Source organism: Colius striatus, chromosome 1 (assembly GCF_028858725.1).
Source record: "Colius striatus isolate bColStr4 chromosome 1, bColStr4.1.hap1, whole genome shotgun sequence".
NCBI classification, from domain to species: Eukaryota; Metazoa; Chordata; class Aves; order Coliiformes; family Coliidae; genus Colius; species Colius striatus.
In genome coordinates, this window is record NC_084759.1 from 123,058,574 (window position 1) to 123,080,492 (window position 21,919).

At 46.4% G+C, this 21,919-nt stretch overlaps 1 protein-coding gene across 2 annotated transcripts; it reads left to right on the forward strand.

Annotated features, from left to right (window-relative positions):
- Nucleotides 1-60: 60 nt before the first annotated feature.
- Nucleotides 61-21,475, forward strand: WDR3 (WD repeat domain 3). 2 transcript variants are annotated; one of them, XM_062005607.1, is made up of 26 exons: nucleotides 61-361; nucleotides 1,606-1,815; nucleotides 2,284-2,402; nucleotides 3,463-3,541; nucleotides 3,882-3,977; nucleotides 4,426-4,536; nucleotides 5,564-5,665; nucleotides 5,783-5,880; nucleotides 6,768-6,863; nucleotides 7,152-7,382; nucleotides 8,198-8,291; nucleotides 8,675-8,776; nucleotides 11,128-11,213; nucleotides 11,658-11,793; nucleotides 12,474-12,530; nucleotides 13,226-13,326; nucleotides 13,479-13,590; nucleotides 13,692-13,826; nucleotides 15,404-15,454; nucleotides 16,113-16,178; nucleotides 16,988-17,080; nucleotides 17,618-17,665; nucleotides 18,667-18,710; nucleotides 19,204-19,332; nucleotides 20,099-20,192; nucleotides 20,759-21,475. In XM_062005607.1, the coding sequence occupies exons 1-26, from the start codon at nucleotides 191-193 to the stop codon at nucleotides 20,918-20,920; spliced, it is 2,823 nt and encodes a 940-aa protein (XP_061861591.1). In that variant the 5' UTR covers nucleotides 61-190; the 3' UTR covers nucleotides 20,921-21,475. The 2 variants fall into 2 exon arrangements, with proteins under 2 accessions (XP_061861591.1, XP_061861601.1); XM_062005617.1 differs by lacking the exon at nucleotides 20,759-21,475 and having other exon boundaries at nucleotides 19,204-19,336; nucleotides 20,099-20,151.
- Nucleotides 21,476-21,919: the final 444 nt, after the last annotated feature.

Below are 21,919 nucleotides of genomic sequence, written 5' to 3' on the forward strand. Positions count from 1 at the left end.
CGGCCACCGGCTTCAGCACGTCACTTCCACCAACGGCCGTTCCCGCCCCCTGACGGGCTTCCGGCCTCGGCCGTGAGGGCGGCGGTGCGCGGCGGCACGTGCGGCGGCCCGGCGGGACCGGACCGGACCGGACCGGAGTTTCGGCAGCGGTTTCTCCCCTCCGAGGCCCCGCCGTCCTCTCAGCGCTGCCATGGGCCTCACCCGGCAGTACCTGCGGTACAGGCCGACCGCGCTCTTCGGGCTGGTGGCCAGCGCGAGGGGCAACGCGGCTTTCGTGGCGCTGCGCGGCGAGCGGGGCCGCTGCGTGGCCGTGGCGGCCTGCGAGCACGTCTTCGTGTGGGACACGCGGAAAGGAGAGAAGGTGGGAGCAGAAGCGGGGCCCTCCTTGGGGCTGCGGCGTCGGGGTCGGGGGCAGTGAGGGCCACAGAGGGGAGTGTAACGTGCGGCGCTTTTAGACCACCCGAAGCAAAACCATTTGTGTGAGCGGGGCGCGTTTTAAGGAGCGTGTCAGCTCCAAGACTTTACCTCGTTTCCTGTAGACCGAGCACACCTTTAGGTAGCTTGTGGTGCCAGTCTGCTGCTCGGGGGGAGTGTGCCATGACTGAGTCTTTATGATAGAGGTCTTTTGAGGAATAAGGGGCATAAATGAGCCGGAACACGAAAAGTTCCACTTAAACACAAGGAAAAAACTTCTTTCCTGTGAGGATGAGGGAGCCCTGGCACAGGCTGCCTAGGGAGTATGCGGAGTCTCCTTCTCTGGAGGTTTCTAAACCCACCTGGACATGTTCCTATGTGACCTGATTTAGATGGACTTTATTTAGCAGAGATGTTGGACTGGATGATCTCTAGAGGTCGCTTCCAGCCCCTACCATTCTCTGATTCTATGAGATTTGCCATTGATACCTTAGTTGGGGAAGAGTAAGTGACTGGAAAGCCATTCCCTGTTTAGCAGCAGTGGTGTGAAAGTTCTGGGATGAAACAGAAGTGTCTTGGAGTTTGTGTTTCATTTGTGGAGCTGGTCTTCTCACGTGAAAGTTGTATCCTGCAGCAAGTTTGTGAGCTGTTAGTTTAAGGACTTTGCCGCTTGTTGCCTCTTGTCAGATTCTGAAGTCATCATAGACATAACTGTCTGCTACAAACTGCATTCAGGATTTGCTTTAGCGGCCCTTAGAGCCTTAACTGATGACATGTTTTGAAGATTTTTGTCATTCTCAAGTTCGTGTGCAGTGTATGGAAAAGCATCTCTGTCCTATACCTGAGAAAGGCTAAGCAAGAGAGTATGAGTCAGGAAGAAGCTTTTAGGCTTTACTCTCAATGTTGCTTGTCCTCTAACACTTAAAATGCAGGGCTGGAAATTTGAGCTTCTGAGTTCCAGGCCTCATTCTGCACCAGTTTCTTGGTTAATCATGAGAAATGACTTCCTTTCTAGCTGCTCTCTGCCTGGTAAAATGAGGCTTATGGTGCAGGGAGCTGACAAATGAAGTTCTAAAGTGGCAGAAGCACTCAATTGGAAGCATTGTTGAAGAGTGTGTTCCTTCTGCTGTGTAAGTATCTGTCTCTGACATTTATCAACATTATATGTATTTTGTCTCCTAAAAATGACAGGTTCTTATCCTGAAAGGTCTCAAGCAGGAGGTCAGTTGTCTCTGCCCCTCTCCAGATGGGTTGCACTTGGCTGTCGGGTATGAAGATGGATCAATCCGTATCTTCAGCCTCCTAAGTGGAGAAGCGAATATCACTTTCAATGGCCACAAGGCTGCAGTTACAGCTCTGCAGTATGACCATCTGGGTGGCCGGCTGGTTTCTGGCTCAAAGGTGAGGGTCCCATATCTGGAGGAGAGCCCTTTCATAGAGATGCCCTGTGGGGAAGGCTGAACTGCACTAAGATGTTTGGTAGTTTTAAGTGGGTTGTGTGGCCTCTGCCTGTAGCCAGAGGATGGCAATGGGAGGAGTTAGAGCTGCAAGACAGTGATGGAGTTGGGGAACCCAGGGCTGGGATAGCAGCGGGGGCTGCAGGGCAGGAGTAGGGTACTAAGGAGAGCTGTTAAAGTGAGGGAGCTTGTGAGGTCAGGAGTAGCAAAAGTGACTCAGGCTATGGCAGAGGTGCATTTATTGGCCTGATTGCACCTTTGGGGAAGAAAAGTCCCTTGCATTAGGCATCCCTGACATTCAAATTCAGAGTGAAAAAGCATGCTCTCAGGCAATCTTTTCAGTCTCTTAGCAGAGGTAGGCATTTTGCAGAGACAGAGACCAATCCCTGGGAGACACTCTTGTCTGTTTCAGGATACAGATGTTATCGTGTGGGATGTCATCAATGAGAATGGTCTGTACCGGCTGAAAGGACACAAGGATGCTGTCACTCGAGTCCTTTTCTTGAAGGAGAAGAACCTGTTGGTCACTAGGTAAGCCAGGCTAAGTGTAATAGTCCATCAGCAAAGGAATTTTACTTGTAATTTAGACATCCGAGATGGTACAGCCATTTGTATTTTCCTTCTGGACTCGTGATATCTCAGACCTGCCACCACCTTAGAGTATGATTTTTGTCATGTCCACGTATTTTTGAAGTCTGGTGGGTGAATCCCAATGTGTTGAGTGGAACTGAAATGGCTGTCCTGAAGAATAGTGTTTGGAAAAGGGTTTCACTTGCTAATAAATAGAGCAACTTAGAATCATTGTAACAACTAACAGTGATAATATGTTCATTTTTATGTAAGCATTTTGACTGTTTTATCTCAAAGAATTCAGCAGACTTAAATTCTGTGTGTGTAATTAATTCACACAGCAACATGACAGAAAAAATGCTTCCTAGTAAGCTGTAATTATAGGTATTAGTTAAAAGGTGATGGTTTTGTTTTCAGTTGTTGTAGGATACACTAAAAGAATCTGTGTAAATGTTCAAAATACTTTTCTCGAGTGCTCTTACAGCACTGAGGTAGCATGGTATAGCCAGAAATGGTGCCTTCAAAGAGACCTAATCCTACAGGGGCATTGAAGGACAAGTAATTCTCTGTCAGGAGGAGCAACTCCATTGTACAAAGTCAAGAAATCTGCTTTTGTTGTACCATGGCCAACGTACAGGCATGGCACAAGTTGAGAGTATGAAGAGGTGTTTCAGAGGCAGTTCTGGGATTGGTCAGCACTTTGATCTTATTGTTCTCAAAGTGAAGGATTTCTTTTCTTGCCCTTAAGTAAGTGAGAAAGGAGGCTGTGTGACACTGGGGCTTTGCAGCTGAATCTGGAGGAGGAAGCAGTTTTTGATGAGTTGATAATTACCTTTTTTCAGTACTGTTGTGCTTGTAAACTTTATCCTTGTGTAGCTTGTGAAATTCAGTATCTGAGCACAGCTGCTCTGTTGTACCTTGTGGCATGTTTTAGATCTTTTTTGTGTTTCAGCCACTTCTGTGAGCAGGTGAGCTCTGGCAAGTCTTTCCTCATGTCTTAAGTTGTTCTTCTTTGTTCCAGCGGCAAAGACACATTAGTGAAATGGTGGGACCTGGACACCCAGCACTGCTTCAAAACTCTGGTTGGGCACCGTACTGAGGTGAAGAGGATGTGTGGGGAGCTGTTGGGGTGGAGGGTCTTTGGATTGCGTGTCACAGCTCACTTTGTGCTTTCCCTGCTTGTAAACTGGCACTGTGATACATTTTGCTTGTCATTAGGCTTCAGGAACAAGAAAATGAGAGAATTCCAAACTTTCCAGGAGCTGTCATCACCAGTCAGTGGGTGACAGTCCCTGGAGCAGGTCCTGGCTAGATCCAGGCTTCTCTTGGTTGCTCTTTAAGTAAAATCTCTTTAAGTAAAATCAATTAAAGATATTCTGCTGTTGTTCCAACAGTTAAAGGGGGGCCATAAGCCAATTCCTCTGTTGTGCTTCTGGGCAGGTTTGGGGAATGGCTTTGCTTTCCGAAGAGAAGCGTTTGATCACTGGGAGTGGTGACAGCGAGCTGAGGGTGTGGGATATCACATACATCCAGGAGGTAAGGTATTCCCTCTGTAACCCCTCTCAGACTTGCCTGGCTACCTGTCCTTGGTCTAAGATGGGACTGGAACGTGTTAAATCTGAATGACATTCTGGGAAACAGAGACAACGTCTTTGCTGTCTCAGGGGTCCAGAAGCTGCTCTTGGCGTAGACTTTGCTGTTTTCTGTGTTTTGAGCTTTCAAGTGAAGCTGTGAGCTCTTCCAGAACATGATATCTGGAGTGTGTCACATCTTCCTGCCTCCAGCTTATGGCTAGAGAGACAGTCTTGTGGGTGGATGATAAGCAGGGGAGGACATGGAGTGTTTGATGCTCACAGGCTACTCCTTTGTTCCAGTCTATGCTAACCACTTGTTCCTCCAGGAAAAATAAGTGTGAGATAAACCGAAACACTGTAGCTCTTGTAGTTTAAGGTACTCTTTATGGGTTTTTTTGGTCTGCAAACAGGTGAAAGACCCTGACGAGCCAGAGTCCAAGAAAAGCAAAGGGTTTACACCGGCAGGAGAAGAAAACGCTGAAGAGGATGAGACTGTAGAGTTGGATGAGCATCCTGAGGAAGTAAGCTCATTTTTCCACACTGTCTGTTGGTAACTTCCATTTGCATGGTCCTGCTGCTTGCAGAGCCAGCAGGATTTTGAGTTGCTCACACATTGCTTTTCTGCATTTGGTTTATACCTCTAGTGTCATATTTAGCCTGTTAAGGAAAATGTAGTTCTTGTCTTGCTTCATAAAATCTTTCTCAGCAGCAGTTACTGCCTCATCTACCTACAAAACATCAGCAGGACTACGTGTGCCAAAGCACATACACATTATTCTCCACTGAAAGCTTTTTCTTTGCCTTCTGTTTGAGGAGGACTAGCAAATACTTAAAGCTTGACAGTGCTAACAGAGCTCTCTCATCAAACACCTCAGAAATAAAGTAGTTACTAGCTGGTTGGCAGCTGCTGAGTTCAGTGCTGATGCTCATCCTTGCAGATCAATAGCAAAATCTGAGAGGTCAGAATTGCTCCATAAACAAAATAATGCTGTAAAATGTGATTGCAGAAAGCCATTCCCATTTGTGCTGCTGGTGGAGACTTTACTGAATCTGTCTTTTTGGATTAACTTTTTGGGGTCCTGCTCAGATTTCAGACTGCTTGTAGTTACAGTAGATGACCTTGTTAAATACTTTTCCAACTTCCTTTCTAGAGAATTTCTTTTCCTTCAAGTACCTCTTTAAAGTTCTGATCACCCTTTTTCTGCCTCTTCTGATAGAAGAACTGAGCTCTGCTGCCCTTGTAACACAAAAAATTAGCACTGTCTCTTATATGGCTCCAGTTTGCCAATGAACTTAAGTTATTCTTCCACTGAGATTGTCAATGCTTACTTTCAGCTGAAATGCAAGAATATGTAAGGAGGTAAGCCTGTAGCTCACCCAAATGCTTGTTTTGTCCCTAGATGATCCTTGCTAGCTGTTCTACCAGGACACTGCAGATTCATTTCCTCCTTTTCTCCTCTTGCCTTCTCTTGTCAGTAGGTTTCTGAGTTTAACTGAGAAAATCACTCGGCCTTTCAGACCTAAGTTGTTGGACTTTTTTCCCCACAGCGCCTCGTGAAGTGCAGCAAAGTTGGATCCATCATGCGGGAAGGGAGAGACCGAGTAGTTACTCTTGCCACAGACCAGACGGGCAAGATTTTGGCCTGCCATGTAAGTAATGGGGGAGGCTCTGTTATCGAGCTGTAGGGGAGGTTGTTGGAGACCTTGGGTAACTAATGTAGGGGTCAGCTAGGGCTTTGTGTGTCTTTCACTTTGCTCTGTCTCTAGGGAACAGATTCTGTTCTGGAGGTGTTCTCTGTCCTTTCTGAAGAGGAAGTCCGAAAGAAATTGGAAAAGAAAATGAAGAAAGCAAAGAAAAAAGCCAAGTAAGCGTTCTTTTGGATGTATTTGGATGCTGTCTGTGTCCAGAGAACTGTTTAGAAAAGCCCTTCATCAGCATAACACAGTGTTTGAACTCTTGAGCTACTAGTCATTCTGTCTGTGCTAGCTGTTGTATTTTGAGGTCCCTGTTCCTGTGCATCCCTGGTGCTTGTATGAGCAACACTGCTCCCAGAGGCTAAAGACTTTTTTTCTGAGTCTTCTATCTGCAAAAAGCTAATGTGTGCAAAGAAATAAATGTAAAATGGGTTTTTCAGAGCTGCTTACTTCTACTCGACATTCACATTTATACTGCTTGATGCATCAAATAAAGTACTGAGTAGGATATACAGGAATGAGAGTTTCGTCTGAAAAGTCAGAGGGATTCTTGATACCTCATCTCCTGTTTTACAGCAGGCAGAGATGTAGGTGAGAGCTTTGTTATTAAGTGTCTCTTAGGGCGTCCTGGCACTTAACAGATGCCTCACGACACCCCTTAGGGAGGAGGGAGGAGTCTGGCTCCAGGCTAGAAACTGAAGCACTGGCACATAGATCTGGAGATGCATTTTATAAGTGGCTGAGGACTTTTGGTGGGTGTTAGGAAGTGAGCAGAAGCTAATCTCCCTCTCAAACACAGCTTTATGTTGCCTATTTTGTATGTCTTCCTAAAGTGCCATGTTCAAGTGCTTTGGCTCCATAGGAAGTTGCCTTTTTTAGGACAGTTAATCTCTTTAGTAGTCTGTATACAAGCATGAACTTCACTGTCTCACTGTTCTTGGATGTAGTTAGCACTGCTGGATAAGAGGGTGGTTGTTTTCAGCGGGTTTCCTTATGTTATTCTCTTTGTGTTGGCTGTGCTGAGTTATTTGACTCTCCATTATCTGACATTGTCTAGACAGAACTCTGAAGAGGAGCCCGAAAGCAACGTGGAGCTGAGCCTGCAGGAGGAGATTCAACGGGTCACTAACATCAGAGCTTCTTCTAAAATCAAGTGAGTGGAAAGCCTTTGTAGAGGCTGAGCTGTACTTGGGAAGGGCTCTGCAGAGCTCCATATAGGGACAGGTGGAAGAGGTTTTCCACTTGACTTGTGCTCAGGTTAGAGCTGGGAACCTATCATGGTCTCCAGTCCATTCGCACTCTTCCACAAGTGATCGCCTCTGTGTCTTTGTGTGCACTTGCTCTCTATATTCCTCTTTCTCAGTTGTGCTTGATATTTGATCTTTCCTACATTTTGTCTTCTTGCCCCTGTTCACAGCTCTAATTTTGTTTAACCAAACAGGTCATTTGACTTGATTCTCTCTCCAAAAGGAGAGCTGAAGATTGTACTGCTGCTCCAGAACAACATCATTGAGTCGTACAACCTGAACCTGACAGCCCAAGTCCCACAGGCTGTCCGTGCATCCAAGATATCCATTGGAGGCCACCGCAGTGATGTCAGGACATTGGCTTTTAGCTCTGACAACATTGCCGTTCTCTCAGCAGCTGCAGAGTCTGTAAAGATTTGGAACAGGTACGCAGTCCAGTTCTGTCAATTCCCTCTGCCCTATGTGTGTCAGTCTCCCAGAACTCAGGGGTGCTGTGTTCAGAGAGGCCGTGACAAGAAAGAGGGGATGATGGAGAAATATAAAATAGTGAATGAAGTAAAGGAAGTAAATGGAAAACTGTCTGACTTTTTTCCTCATTAGGGAAACTGAGAAGCTATAGAGCTAAAACTGCATAATTAACTTACGGAGCGTGATACTGTAAAGCAGCACTGAGGCTAAGTGTAGCAGTAGGTGTGGAAAGACAAATGTCTAAACACAAAGATCATACCTAGCAGTCCAATATAGACTTGTTGAATTTTTTCCTTTTTGATAAGAGATAGTTACCTTAAACTAACTACTGCCTGTTTTTTAGGAACTATGTGAGTTTCTTGGCATGTTATCTGAAGGATCTAGTGTTGGACTAAATAGGCTGCTGTTTTGATCTGAAGCATGGTCCCAGTGTTCCCTGAGTGGTGCCAATGTCAAGCTCTTTTTCCTCTGAGCGTGTTATCTTACACTCCTCCCTGTTCTCCTGAACAACAGAAATTGCTGTTTGAGAACAGGAGCTCTGTCCTTGCTCATAACAACGCAAAGTCATGATGGTGGGCTGTGTAATGGCATGTTTTGGTGGAAAATGTTCTCAGCAGTAATGCTGGATAGCATTTGAGTCATAGGGGGATGATGATGTATCCTCCATCCCCAGGTGAAAAGACAACTCTGGTCAGAGGCCCCTGTGGAGCATGTGTCAGTGGGCCGGATTTTGTATGTGATAAAAGGTTTTGGACTCTGCCTTTGTTCACAGGTCAACCTTGCAGTGCATCCGGACGATGGACTGTGAGTACGCACTCTGCTCGCTCTTTGTCCCAGGAGACCGGCACGTCATCGTTGGCACCAAGGTAAAAGGGTGTCCCTCTGCACTCCAGCCTGACCAGTTCTGGAGGCATGTTCTTAAAATGTCATTAAGGCAGCCTTACAGGAAATCCATTGCATCTCCTGGTCTGGGGCATTCTGTTCTAGATGGAAAAGCCTCTCTGGCATCAGGTTGTGCTCTGTTCCCAGATACTTTATGTAGCTGTTGTGGCTTGAGCTGGACAGCTGGGGAGGGCTTTGGGAGGTCCCTGGTGGAGATCGGGAGTTTGGCCATCTGTGTCTAACGGCCATTCAATGAAGCTGACTATCTGGGAGATGGGTGGCAGGGATGCTCTTCTGCTAGGAGCTATCATGTCATGAAGGAAGCAGAGAAGCTGATTTGTTCTCTGTGATGGATCTTCCTCCCCAGACAGGGAAGCTACAGCTGTATGACCTAGCTTCTGGGAGTCTGATGGAGACACTTGATGCTCACGATGGGGCAGTGTGGTCCATTGCTCTTTCACCAGACCAGGTAACTCAGCTGTCCTTCTAAGTATCATTTATTACACACCTTTCCATGTAGTTCTTTTCTGTAGTTCTGTGTTTGCACCAGTAATGGGAGCATGAGAACCCTTTATCCTAGGAGGATAGAGGATGCACTGGTGGTGTCTAAGAAGTTTAACTGTGGATATATGCACAGCTTGATGAAACGTCTCTCTAGTTGTGTAGTGCATGGCAATGAGTCGTTGGGCTGAGTGCAGGCCATCCTCATCACCTCACCCGGCTTCTGCCTGACTAAGAACAGTTGGACTTGCTTGGTGGAGCCTGTGTGTGCAACAGTACATACCGTGTGGATGTGTTCCAGCTGTGGAGTGCTTCAGCCCCTCATAACTTGCTGCAGTGGCTGATTATCCTCCTTGTTAATTTTGCTGCTTGTCTTCTGGCTTAAAGATCTCATTAACATAGTGATATTTTTCCTTTGTTTTACACTTTTCTTGAGTAACCAAATAACCCTCTGCGTCTATATGATGATCTTTAGATTAAACTTCTCCAGTCCCTGCAGGATGTGTTTTCCAGGCTCTTTGTTGTCCTTGGAGTACTTTTAAAGTTACCATAGTCTGTTTTTTCTTGTTTTGTTTTGTTTGGCTGGTGACCCCAGGGTGAGAGTGTGCTGTGTGGTGGGAATTACACCAATGCCAAATGCAGCAGCGCCTTTTGAGTCCGTCCAAGGATTTAATCAGCTCTTTTGGTGAGAGCTTTGCAGTTGGAATGTGTATTTAGGTAATAATCCATTGTGTCCCCTTAAAGCTTTTTTGGGGCACTGCTTGGCAGAAGGCAAATATCTAGTACTTGCTCATAATGATAAAGTCCTTGCTTCATAATGTGTAAATTAATGTTTTGATTCTATTCGGGCACTCTTTTTCCAAATTCAATAGCTTTGACTTATATAGTTGTATTTAATTGGCTATTTTTCTAGTAATCCCTAAAATCTGTAAGCAGCATAGTGTCAATTTGTTAGGTATTTCTCACTTAATTTTAAGCTTTGAAACCTCTTAACTATTGTTTAATCCATGGAGTGTGGGCTTTACTGAACTACATCACCCTAGTTTTGTAAAGAACAAGTAACACAAGACCAAGAGGCATGAGCAACACTGTTACTGTTATCAGCTACAACTTTAATTTTAAGGAACAGGGTAGTCCTTGTCAGGTTAATTTTCTATAAAGTCTCTTCTCCATATTCAGTTTACTTTCTTTGATGGAAACTGCAATTGCCTGTTACTTCTGTTGACCATGCTCACAATGACTGAGCCTGCCTGCTTTCTACTGTCTGAATTATGGTTTTACATTAGTTTCTTCCTGGATCTTCGCCAGGATGTCCAAAATTACTGAGAATGGTCACTGACAGTTTGGAGAGTATCTCATTCTGCTCTGTGAGAGTCTTGGGTTTGAGAGATCTGAGCTATTGATGTATAAATGTCTGCCATAGGTAGCTACTTTTTGACAGCCTTGTGAGTTTTTGGAACGGTTTCTCATCACTGTCTTCTGACATGATGGTGGTATGCGTTTTTTCCCTGAGACAACAGATGTTTTGACTGAATTCATGTTTACTGAGCATTGCTGTTTAATATTTCTCAAGTTTTCCTCTAGAAATGGGTTGGTACTGCTGAAAATATTTGGTTTTTTTTCGAATATTCCCATTTTACATGCACATACTGACTCTGTTTAGCCTAACCACCCTGGCTGTAGAAACCTGTTTGTGCCTTTTACTCCTTGTATCAATTTTCTCCATTACCACAGTTCAGGTTCATGCTGGTTTCTATCAGTTTCCACCTGCTTCTGTTTGTTGTGTATGGCTTTCTTATTTTCCTTATGTGGCTGTGTTGTGCTAGAAGTTGAAGTAGTTTTTAGTGGAATCAAAACCATAGCAAGTAATAACTTGCCTGAGATTCGTTCACCCTATGGATTAAAATATATGGAACAGATTTTACCCCCTTTTTTTTGGTCAAAGGGATAATGTTGAACTCGTCTTCCTTTAGAAGGCTCTGCTTGTGGGGTGGTAGTAAGGTTAGAGTGTCAACTTGTCCACAAAACACAAGCACATCACCTACAGCTGAGATGACTGATTTCAGTCCATGTCTTGATTTACATTTGGAGTCTGTCTTAGACCTCTCTGACAGAGCTTTTGAAATTGTTGTTTCCCAGCTCGTGTTTTACATGCTCTGACCAGAGTGAGTGCTCCCAGTGGTGTCCACTTAATCATTAATACTGGAGGAACATGGGACATTTCAAAAGCCTCCTTGTGTGTTGACAGTTCCTTGCTACAGAATTTCTGTGGGTTATAGCAAAACTGGTTTGGCAATTTTTTTTTGTTTTCCCCTGCAGCGTGGCTTTGTGACAGGAGGTGCTGATAAATGTGTCAAATTCTGGGAGTTTGAGCTTGTGAAGGATGAGAGCAGTGTCCAGAAAAGGTGAGAAAAGAAACCTTTCTAGACTGTATTCAGCTGTAGGATCCCTTGTCATTGATGGGTGCTTCGGCCTTTGCTGTGTGCTGTAAGAAGTGCCCAAGGTACCTATGTGGAGCACCTGGAGAAGAGTGTGAGCTCTGTGCCGTTTTGTGAAGGTCTGAGGAAAGGCATTTTTCACATACTGACTCCTTGCTTGTGTGGGAGTGTAGTTTTTAACCACAGGATAGGCCCCTGGATGCTTAAGTAGTAAATATAGCAGTGCAGTTTGTCAGCCTCAGTGCCGTGCTGATTTCCAGTCCTGTCTGGCTCAAGTTGTGATGAGGAATGAGATGCTGTGTGTTAGAATTAACTGACTTTCCCAGGGTACACTGTGGGAATTGTATTCATGCCTCTTTCCAGCTTGTTTGTTTGGGATAACAATTTTTTCTCCCCTCTTCCTGTTGCCAGGCTTTCCATGAAACACGTGCGTGTCTTGCAGCTGGACGAGGATGTTCTCTGTGTGCGGTACAGCCCCAACCAGAAATTGCTGGCTGTCTCCTTGCTGGATTGCACTGTGAAGATTTTCTACATTGACACACTCAAAGTGAGTGACCAGATGGGCCAGGAGTGATGTAATTGTAGCCTGAAGGATCAGGAATACATAGGAAAAGTGTTTGTTTATTGTGGGACGCCAAGAATCAAAGTGAGATTGTGTGTCCTGCTTCAGGTGCCTGTTTGCTAGCAGACCTGACAGAACCGTGGCTGGCCCACACTGGGAAGAAGATCCGTTTTTGATCTGGAATGGGATTTGAACCTGCCGATGTGAAGGTTCACTCTGACCCTGCTGACATAGTGGTACTCAAGAGCTGTGAGGTGCTTTAAGGGTGGGGATGAATGTGTCCCACCTGGCATTAAATAAGGCATAGCAGAGGCAAAGCCTAGGGGAGGAGAGTCTTCCTTGTGAGCTGTGAGTGGTGGTTTAGTGAGTTGTGTATTAGCAGGTGAACATTGGGGAGTGACACAAGACAGATGAGTACCGACAGACAGGCAAAGAGAAACAACAGTGGTGATTAGCACCAGAGTGACCTCAGCTTGCATGGATACTTCATCCTTCTCTCAGTTCTGCCATCATGGCTCTGCTGCTAATAGTTCAGTGCGAGAATGAAAGTGGGGCAGCATTAGAAAGACAGAGCTCCGGAGGCAGAGCAGGACTAGCCTGGAGCCCGAGATTTTCACACATTTCTACCCAGCATGTCCAACTGAGACATCTTTATTCTATTTCAGTTTTTCCTCTCTCTGTATGGACACAAGCTGCCAGTACTGTGTATGGACATCTCCTATGTAAGTATTATTACGGCTGTGTGTTAGGTGGGTCTGTGGCGATATGGATGACTGTGAGAACCTCTGATAGCAGCAAGACCTTGAGGATAATGCTTTTCTATCACTGCTCTGCTCCTGACTTAGCAGTTTCTTGATGAGACACAGCGAGCTCTTCCTTATCCCCAGTTCTATGCTCACTTGGGAGGTGTCACAGAGTAGTGGTCATGACAGAACTGAGCAGGGCATTTTGTGAGTGAGTAGAAACCAAAATACTATCATGGTTCCTGAGACTTCTTAAGAGACAGAGCCTACTCTGCTAAAGTTACTGGTTGAGAAGAGCCTGAAGTCTTTGTTATTGGGAGCAGAGAGCAGGAGCTGAGGTAGAGCAGCCTCTTCATGGCTATTTATTCTTGGGCTGCATCTTGCTCTGGGGAGTCCTTGGAATGAGGCTCATTGGAAGCCAGTAATATCAAGATACAGCTAAGGTGTTAGATGTCTGCAGAAGTTTGGGAAAGAGCCAGGGTGCAGTCAGTGGGCTGTCCAGTACTACAAGCATGGGCCACTCTGGTGAGAGAAGCTGGGGGATATCAGGAGGGCATGTTTCAGGAGCCAGATATTTGCCTACTCAGCACTGCTTAGTCACTGGTTCAGCAGCAGTTCCTCAGGGGGCTGCCAGCCGGCTACCCACACCCCCCTCTCAATTTGTTGCTCTCTAGGATGGGACTCTAATTGCAACCGGCTCTGCTGACAGGAACGTGAAGATTTGGGGCTTGGATTTTGGAGACTGTCACCGCTCTCTCTTTGCCCATGATGACAGGTCAGTCAAATCCTACAGCATCTCTGGACTGTGGGCTCTCTTAACTCCAAGGGGTTGTGATACAGCAATAACTCTTTTATCCAGCATAGAGTCGGGGGAGGTCTGCAGTGTTCCCAAAGAGGTGAACTTAAGCTTTTTTTTTTACCTTCCAGTGTGATGTATCTGCAGTTTGTGGCAAAATCCCATCTCTTCTTCACGGCTGGGAAGGACAGCAAGATTAAGCAGTGGGATGCAGATAAATTTGAGCACATCCAGACACTGGAGGTAGGAAGTTTTGGAGACCGTATCCCTGCACGAGCAGCACTTCCCTCAGAGGCTGGAAGCTACACGGTGTTCACATCTTACCTCTTCTGTCTACTACACAGGGCCATCACCAGGAGGTGTGGTGTTTGGCACTCAGTCCCAACGGAGACTACGTGGTGTCAGCATCCCATGACAAGTCCCTGCGCCTCTGGGAAAGGACAAGGGAGCCACTTGTCCTGGAAGAGGAGAGGGAGATGGTGAGAGTTGCATCCTTCCTGCCAAAGACAACTTCCAGATCTGTTTTCTCCCCTAGCAGGCAGATTCCTCATTTTTCACTGTGGAAGAATCTGCTCCACACATAGCAGACATTCTCATTACAAACTGCAGCCTCGTGCTGAGGTGCCTGGGTTGGACTGGCACCTTTTGCACAACGGGGGCTGTTGCCCTGAGCTGTCTGGAGACAGCACCACAGATGTCACAGGCACTTGCCTGTCTGTACTGCATTGCAGATGCATTTGCTCTCTGCTTCGCTGCTCTCTGCTTCCTTGATTTTCCTCTGTAGCTGTCGTTTTCTACAGGTCTGTGGCTACAGTCTTTGACCTTTTGTGCTCCTTTCAGCTCAAGTGTGCTTTGGAGACTGTTTGGCAGGTAGCTCTTGTGGAGTGATGGAGAGCACTGCTCCTGCTAAATGCAGTTTGTTTTGATTTCCCATTTTCCAACCATGAAAGGTCTGTTCTATCTCAGTAGCGAGCCCCAGAGCTCAAGGTTGCTGCAACTTCCTTTACTGGAACTTCTTTCTACTCCCTTTGAGCATGTTTTGTGGGGAACCATAGTCTCACTCACAAGAGGACTTCAATAGGAAGGAAACTCTGGGTCTCTAGTCCAACCCCTTGCTCACTGCAGGATGACCTTAAAGCTGTCTCACTGCTCAGAAACTTGTCTTGATACAGGAATATCTCCAAGGAATGAGATTTTTCCAGGCTGTCTGAGGATCTGTTCTGGTGCTGAACCACCACTAGGGTTAGCAAATGCATCTGTTCCACATATCCAACTGCAAATTTCCTTGGAACAATTTGTGACTCTTTTCTCTTTACTGTATCTCTCGGAGAAGTCTGGATCTGGCTCCCCTTCTTAAGGCAGTTCTCAAACCACACTGGTGGGAGGATGTAGAGACGTGCAGAAGCAGGATTGGATGAGAAACCTGCAATAGAGGATTTTGGGTTTGATTTGGGTGTTTTTGTCCCGGCATTTTTTCAGAGAGCTGAGGTGACCCATAGACAACATCTTGATGCCCAGCGGTTGGTGTGCTGGGAATGATGGTAAAAGGAGAGACAGAGACAGCTATTTTTCGAGATGCCAGAAAATTGTGGTTTAGGTCAAATTTGAGTAACAAAGTGAGCTTGAATACACTGGTAGTGAATTACACACTGTTAGGGCCCACGTCATGTGAGAGATGCCAGACAGGAAGCTCTTTCATCTTGCAAATTAGGATGACCCTGGGACTTTGCTAGGCTTGTTTCTTCTGTTGTGTTTGCCAGGTGCTGAATTGCTGTTGTCTCTGTGTCAGCTTGGTGGGCTATGTAAAGGCTGTTCCTACATCCAGAGCAAAGAACTTTACTTCTTTCTGTCTGGGACATTCCAGACTTCTCTGTGGGATCTGTACGAGGGACAAGTGGGCATTTTGCACTGGCCAAGTCTTTGCTGATTTGTCCTGGTTTGGCAATGGACTGCATGATGTTGCAGGCTCTCTTGCTCAAGCAGTCTGGAAGGGACTTGCACCCTTGCTCGTTGCTTGCTTAGGGATGTTAATACCTTGTGTTCTCATCCACTGTAGCAACAAGAAGCTGAATATGAAGAGAGCGTGGCGAAAGAAGAGCAGCCTGTGGTGAGTTGCACCATGTGAATGTGTGTTGGTCTGACTAGACAAAGTCTGAAATAACTACTTCTGTTACAGGCATGGAAGAGATGTTAGAGAGGGCTCATAATTTTCTTGTTTTGAGGAGGTATAGGGGGGAAGGTGCTGCTCAAGCTGTGGTTGCACCATGATGCAGTTGACTCTGGGGAGTGTGCACAGCTGGCTAAACTGCCACGTAGTAGCTGAGGACCCTGAAACCTTGCTGTGCTGTTGCTCTTGCTATCTTCCCAGTTCATGTCCACACCAGCTCTGTACCAAGGCTGGACTGCCTTCTGACAGCTGCTTCTGGGTCTCTGTAGTGCAGGATGGGTGGCGAAGCCTGATCCCTCTTGCTCAGCTCCTTGGGTTGTGTCGCTGATGGTTTTGAGGCCGAGCGGGTCCCTCTGCCTCGTCCTTTGGCAGACCAAGAGCTGTGTTTACCTGCCTCCCAGAGCTCAGTGTTAGCACAGAGCCTCCGTTCCTCGGAAGAGCTGTGCACCTGGGACATCCTGTATTTTCCCAGATAAATGACCAGTTTAGGGAACGGGCCGATGTTTTCCCACAGTGGGCTGTAGTAGGGTGCAGTGGGTGTGTATCAATGTGTATCAATTGCAGAAGGAGAGAGCTGCAAACACTGTTTTTTTTTTAGGTGGCTGGAGAGACACAAGGAGAGACAGGGTTGGCAGGAAGGAAGACTATTGAAACCATCAAAGCGGTAAGATTGTTGATTTATGCCTCCTCAGTCTCCAGGAGAGGGGCTGTCACAGGGTCAGAACATCAGTTTGAAGAGGAGCAACCTGTGCTTTCACATAGAGCAGATTTGCCTCTGCCTGCAAGAGCAGGCTGCTCCATGGCCTCAATAGAGAGGGATCTGACTCTGGAGAGTCACACACCAGAAATTCTCTCCTCCTGAGATCTCTCCTTGGAATGTGTGCGGTTCCTGTAGCTGCAGCTTTCTCTGCCTGTCAGATGTGGGACACGTGGGCCTGCACTTGCCCTTTGAGGTTTGCAGCTGGGATGTTTTCTAGGCATCAAGGCTGCTCCTGGAAGGGCTGCCCAGTCCGTAGGCATCAGTGGAAGATGGGAAGTGCAGTGCCTGAGGTGGGAGGTGTACCAGGAACATGTAGGGGTGGGTGATTTTATGGCTGCAGATTTCAACAGTCTAGTGCTCCTGTAAATAAAGAGGAAATCCTTAAACTGAGTAGTCAAAATGGCCTAACTGACTTGTGCCTTGAAGGGGTACTGCTTGCTGGGGGTGGAGTTCAATGTCAAGGCAACAGTTGAAGCTGCAGCAGAGAGCACCAGGGCCTGTAGGGGGAATGTAGATGATGGCTGACATCTTCAGGACATGATTGATGTACTCAGGGTAGTGGTGGAGTCTGGAATAGAGGTTACCTTTCTGAGTGAGGTGTCTCGTGATGTTCCATGTCAGCCCCTCTGCTTTCCTCTCCACTTGTCCGGTTGGACTTGAGCTTTGCTTTGGCTTGCCTGCTGTCACTGTTGTGCTGTTCTTGTGCCACACAGGCTGAGAGGATCATGGAAGCTATTGAGCTCTATAGAGAAGAGATGGCAAAACTAAAAGAACACAAGGCTATATGCAAAGCTGCAGGAAAAGAGGTAAGAGACTGAGGGATGTACCAGTCCCAAGGCGTATCCTTCAAGCTCAGGTGGGAAGGCTCAGCATGCAGGTAAAACCAGGATAGCTCAGAATAGCAGAGATTTGATGAAACAGTTTTGAGAACAAGATAGCACTGTGCTATGGTGTGTTCTTTCCAACAATCCTTTATGTCACAGTAGGATATAGGTTTTGTTTCTGGGAGAGCACACTGCTGCAAATTCATCCCAAAGCCTATTCTTTTCCTTCATCTTCATGCTCCCTGCTAAATAAAGGGCTATGATACGAGTGGGAAAAGTAACAGTTAAGAAGTGGAAGAAGATTCAAACCTGTTTGAGATGGTTGTGTGCATCTGGGAATGAGATTTGTATAATGGCTGCAAAGGAACCCTTCAGTGATGATGTGGGAAGGGTGGAGGTGAGGGAATTGCAGGAAGACACTTAATAAAAGCTCTTTTCTACTGAGGATTAAAGTCATCTATGTGAATACGCCTTTGTACACACATACCTGTCTCATTTTAGCCCATTCCGTGTCTCCAGGTTCCCTTTCCTGTCAATCCCATCCTGCAAGCCTACGGAAACATTACAGTAAGTGGAATGTCCAGGCCACAGGCTGTGGGGCCATCCTCAGCTGGAGCAGGGCTGTTTGATTTGCTGCCTGAGCCAAAACACAGGGTTGCTGGGGGAAAGAAGGATTGCTTGGTTGAACATATTTAGGTTAAATGTTAGTTAATGTTAAATGTTAATTAAATGTCCAGGTGTTGCAGGCAAGAACCCTTGCCCACTCATGTTATACTAGTACACAACAGTTTTCACTACTCTGAGTAGATGAGATTTGGTTTTTCTGGTTTATTCCAACATGTACTTCTAGACTGCATTTTTAATTACCCTTAGGTAATTACCCTTGGTTTTTTTTCATTTGCCCCTTTTCAATGCCAGGTGAAGCAGACTTTTATCTTCCTCCTAAACACCTGTAATCACCTTACAAGAGCCCTTCTGTCCTTTTCCCTGTGATTATATTTGAATAGACTGAACAGAAGTGAATGAAGTCCTACAATTTAGGAGTTAGGCACTTGGCAATTCCCAGTTCTGCTCTGTGTCTCACAAGTCCTTTCAGCAGTTAAACAGGAGCAGCAGGAATTAAGTCTTTGGAAATGAGTTTGTTTAAAGTTTTATATGTATAATTTGTCTATTTCACCAAGCTTTTTATCCAGTTTGTCCAAGATACATTGAACAGACTGTCATAGAAGCACAGAATGGTAGGGGTTGGAAGGGACTTTTAGAGATCATCTAGTCCAACCCCCCTGCAGAAGCAGGTGAGATGGTTTGGCAGGTTGAATATAAATTAGATTTTTCATAGTGTTGTTCACCAGTTTAGAGTATCCTGAGAAAGTCTGGGTTTATGTTTTGAGGAGGGAGAACTTCTCAGACTGTCGGCTGATTGATGCTGAAGGTGTTTGCTCTTTATTACGTTCAACTTGATCTGTCCATCTCACAAGACGTGATTGCATGTTTTTAACTGGGTGAAATGGACCTTGAGGCACATTTTTGTCCAGGAATGTAGAACTGATGCCTTTCCTCTGTTACAGCCTTCTGCCTATGTGCTAGAAGTTTTCAAGAAGGTCAAGTCGAGGTGAGTCCCAACAGCCTTATTGCTCTACAGGTTTGTGACTTGAGTATTGGATTTCTGGGCCCAGGACGGGCTGCGGTCTTGGAATGGGCTCTCGTGGTGGGTGTGGGCAATGCAAGAGAGCCTGGAGTTTCTGTTCCTGGCAGTCTCTTGTGGGGCACGCGTAGGATTGGGGAAGGGAAATTGTTCCTGCCATGGGGAGTACTGGATGAAGATTGTGTATGTGGGTTGGCTGCTTGGAGATGCACATGGATGTGAAGAGCAGCTTGAGGATGCTGAAGAGGGAAGATCGTTTGCCTGCTCCTTGTGCCAGAAGTTGTTTGCTGCTCTGGGCTGAGTCTGCAGGTGCACTGTGCTTTGTGGGCAGTCCCAGGCCAGAATGCCTAGAACAGCTTTTGTACCACAACCCTACTAGTGTTTCCTGCAGCGTTTTCTGCTCATCTGCAGCAGTGCAGAGGCTGAAACTGATGCTGCTGTCCCTTTGCTTTCTCCTCAGTGAACTGGAAGAGTCCCTCCTGGTGCTGCCTTTCTCCTATGTCCCTGACGTCCTCAAACTCTTCAATGAATATATTAATCTGGGTTCAGAAGTTGAACTCTTGTGCCGAGCTCTCCTCTTCCTGCTCAAGTGAGTCTACCATCTGCCAGTCTTTGCTCGGCTGCTGTTGCTGTCCAGAACCTGGACCTGGGGAGGCCCTAACAGGGCTCTGGTCAGTAGTGAGCCTGCTGGTTCCTCTGAGGCCCTTGTGCTGGTGCACGTCATGAGCCCACTTTGTGCCAGTTATATGAACAGAGAGGTGATACTCCTTGCTCTTGTGCTGTGGACCAGTGCTTTGAGACAGCACAGAGCTGGACACCACATTTCCTGGAGCTCTAAAGGTGACATGGCTTGCCCCGAACACATGAGTGTGGGGAAAATTTGGGCTTTCTCATATGTCTCTGGGTCTGAAGCTCTTGGGAAGCATCCTTACGAGTAAGGATGTGGTCTCTGCAGGAGACAGACAATCACTGCAGCCTGCAGTGAATCATGCGTGGGAAAGGACTGATGGATGCAGAGTGGTGATGTGCCCAGATGGGGTTGCCAATCCTGCTCCCCCAAGTGTGACAGGTACAGGAGATGCTGTGTCAAGGCTGAAGTGGCACTGTTGACTGGCACAGACTCATTGTGGAACCCGTGCCCTCAGCATGTTCAGAGACCTTCCCTTTGAACCACTGCATGTTGAAGAGAAGCTTCAGAAAATAGTTTTCCCAGATAAATCCGTTCATGCCTGTTGTACAAGGCTGGTCTAGCGTGGCCTAATCTAAGAAAAAATCTGATGTCCAGAACATACAGGAGAGGGGCTTTCTGATGCTTCTAAGAACTGTACTGCAATGCGTCCCTTTTTTGTTCCCAGGATACATTTTGGGCAGATCACAAGCAATCACATGCTGGTGACAGTGATAGAAAATCTGAAGAAAACCACCATCTCCAGAGTCAGTGAGGCTCGGGTGAGTGTTGCACCCTCCTCTGCTCCAAGTCCTGGAATAACAGGACGGGACAGTGTCTGGGAGTGTGCATTGTCTGTAGTGTCCAGGGGGAAAGTTGGTTGGGGGAGGAGGTCTGAGCCCATTTTCACCTTCTTCCTGTTCAAATAGGCTGCTTTTTTCCTTGTTCTTCCTGATGTGACACTAAGCCTGTGCTTCTGCTCCCTCCCTCATTTACTCTTGATTTTCTTTGATGTACATATTTGAGCTTTGGTTTGTTAGTTTCTAAATATGTAGGAGGTAAATGAACTTTTTTCTTTTGGGCATTTCTGTGGGCTACTAGTCTCCCAAATAATGCAGACTCTGCATCTAACTAGAGTGCTTGCCAGCAACTTGTATTTGAGAAAATACAGTGGCAGGGCCGACTGTTCTACTCGGATGGAGTTTACATTTAAGTAATGTTCATCTATTTAGATCTGTGGATTGTCTTGATTTCATCATTTCTTAGTAGAGGGTGGCCAGTGCGGGACCCTCTGCCCCCAACCAGTTGGAGATGTGCCCAACTGTGTGGTGCTTGTCTGTCTCTACAGGATGTGCTGGGATTCAACATGGCAGGGCTCCAGTACCTGAAGAGGGAGATTGAGGCCAAGGACGAGGTGACCTTTTTTGCTGATGCTACTGACCGATTTGAGGAGAAGAAGAGGAAGAGGAAGAAGAAAGAGAAAGAGAAGATGGTTCTTGCAATGCTCTAGCGTTTGCTGCCCAAAACCCAGAGTTACCTAGATGGGGTCATACAACCTCAGTGCTGACTGTGGTAGTGTTCTCGGGGCCGAGTATCTGTGATGATGTCCAATGACAGGGACAAAGTCTGTCCCCTCCCCATATGGTAAAACCCCAACTCAGAAGGACTGTTTCTGAGATGAACTCTCTGCAGTCTGCTGCAGATGTCTGCATTTGAACTGTTTCTGAGGTGGCTGTCAAAGGCACGTGCCTTTTCCTCCAGCGGAATGCTGTTAGAAATGGAGTTTCTCTCTCCTGCGGAAGAGCTGAGCTTGTTCTCTGGCAATGTTGACTGAGTGAAATGTGGAGTGAACCCAGCCGATGGGCTGCTGGTGACATCATGCCCTGTCCAGGGAAGGCAGCTGGCAGAGATTTTACGCTGTTCTAAACACCTGTTGGTGTTTTGTGGCAGTACTTGGAACCTCTGGGCAAAGCCAGCCTGTGAGAACTTGGTCTACAGCTGCTTGCTTTTTAGCGGGACAGGGAGAAGCACAGCTACAACCTATTAAAGGCATATTTATATACAACTTCATGAGACAACTTTGTCGAAGTTTGTTCTGGCATTTCTCTAGTAAAACCTCAGCTGCTTTCTCCTGTGTGTCAGTTCTCAAAGGATTTCTTATTTTCTTTCCAGGGAATAAAATCTGTGGAAGCAATCCAGGATTGTGCTGTGCCGTGGAGCTGGCAGAGCGAGCACAAGAAGCGGGGGCTGTTTGCATTGTACTTGCTCAAGTTTTTAGGAATTGCACTGAATTGTAGCAGTGTTGTGTTGGACAAAATGATTTCTTTTCACAGCAGGGCAGTGGGGCAGGATAAAGCAAGCAAGCCTCTGCTGCTACTGGCAAGTTATTAGTTAATAGTACATGTTATCTTTTGCACCAGTAATCACAGGTTTAGTGGATATGGTGGGGACTGCTTCTGGGCACTTAGCTGAATGTTGGATTTACATGTCTGACTCGTACTCAGAGCTG

Excerpts from the sequence above, each read along its gene's own strand:
- WDR3 (XM_062005607.1), top strand. The coding sequence starts at position 191 with ATGGGCCTCACCCGGCAGTACCTGCGGTACAGGCCGACCGCGCTCTTC. Across the intron at positions 5,881-6,767 it reads AAAGCAAAGAAAAAAGCCAA|ACAGAACTCTGAAGAGGAGC; the intron begins GTAAGCGTTCTT and ends GACATTGTCTAG. Across the intron at positions 17,081-17,617 it reads GCAAAGCTGCAGGAAAAGAG|GTTCCCTTTCCTGTCAATCC; the intron begins GTAAGAGACTGA and ends CCGTGTCTCCAG.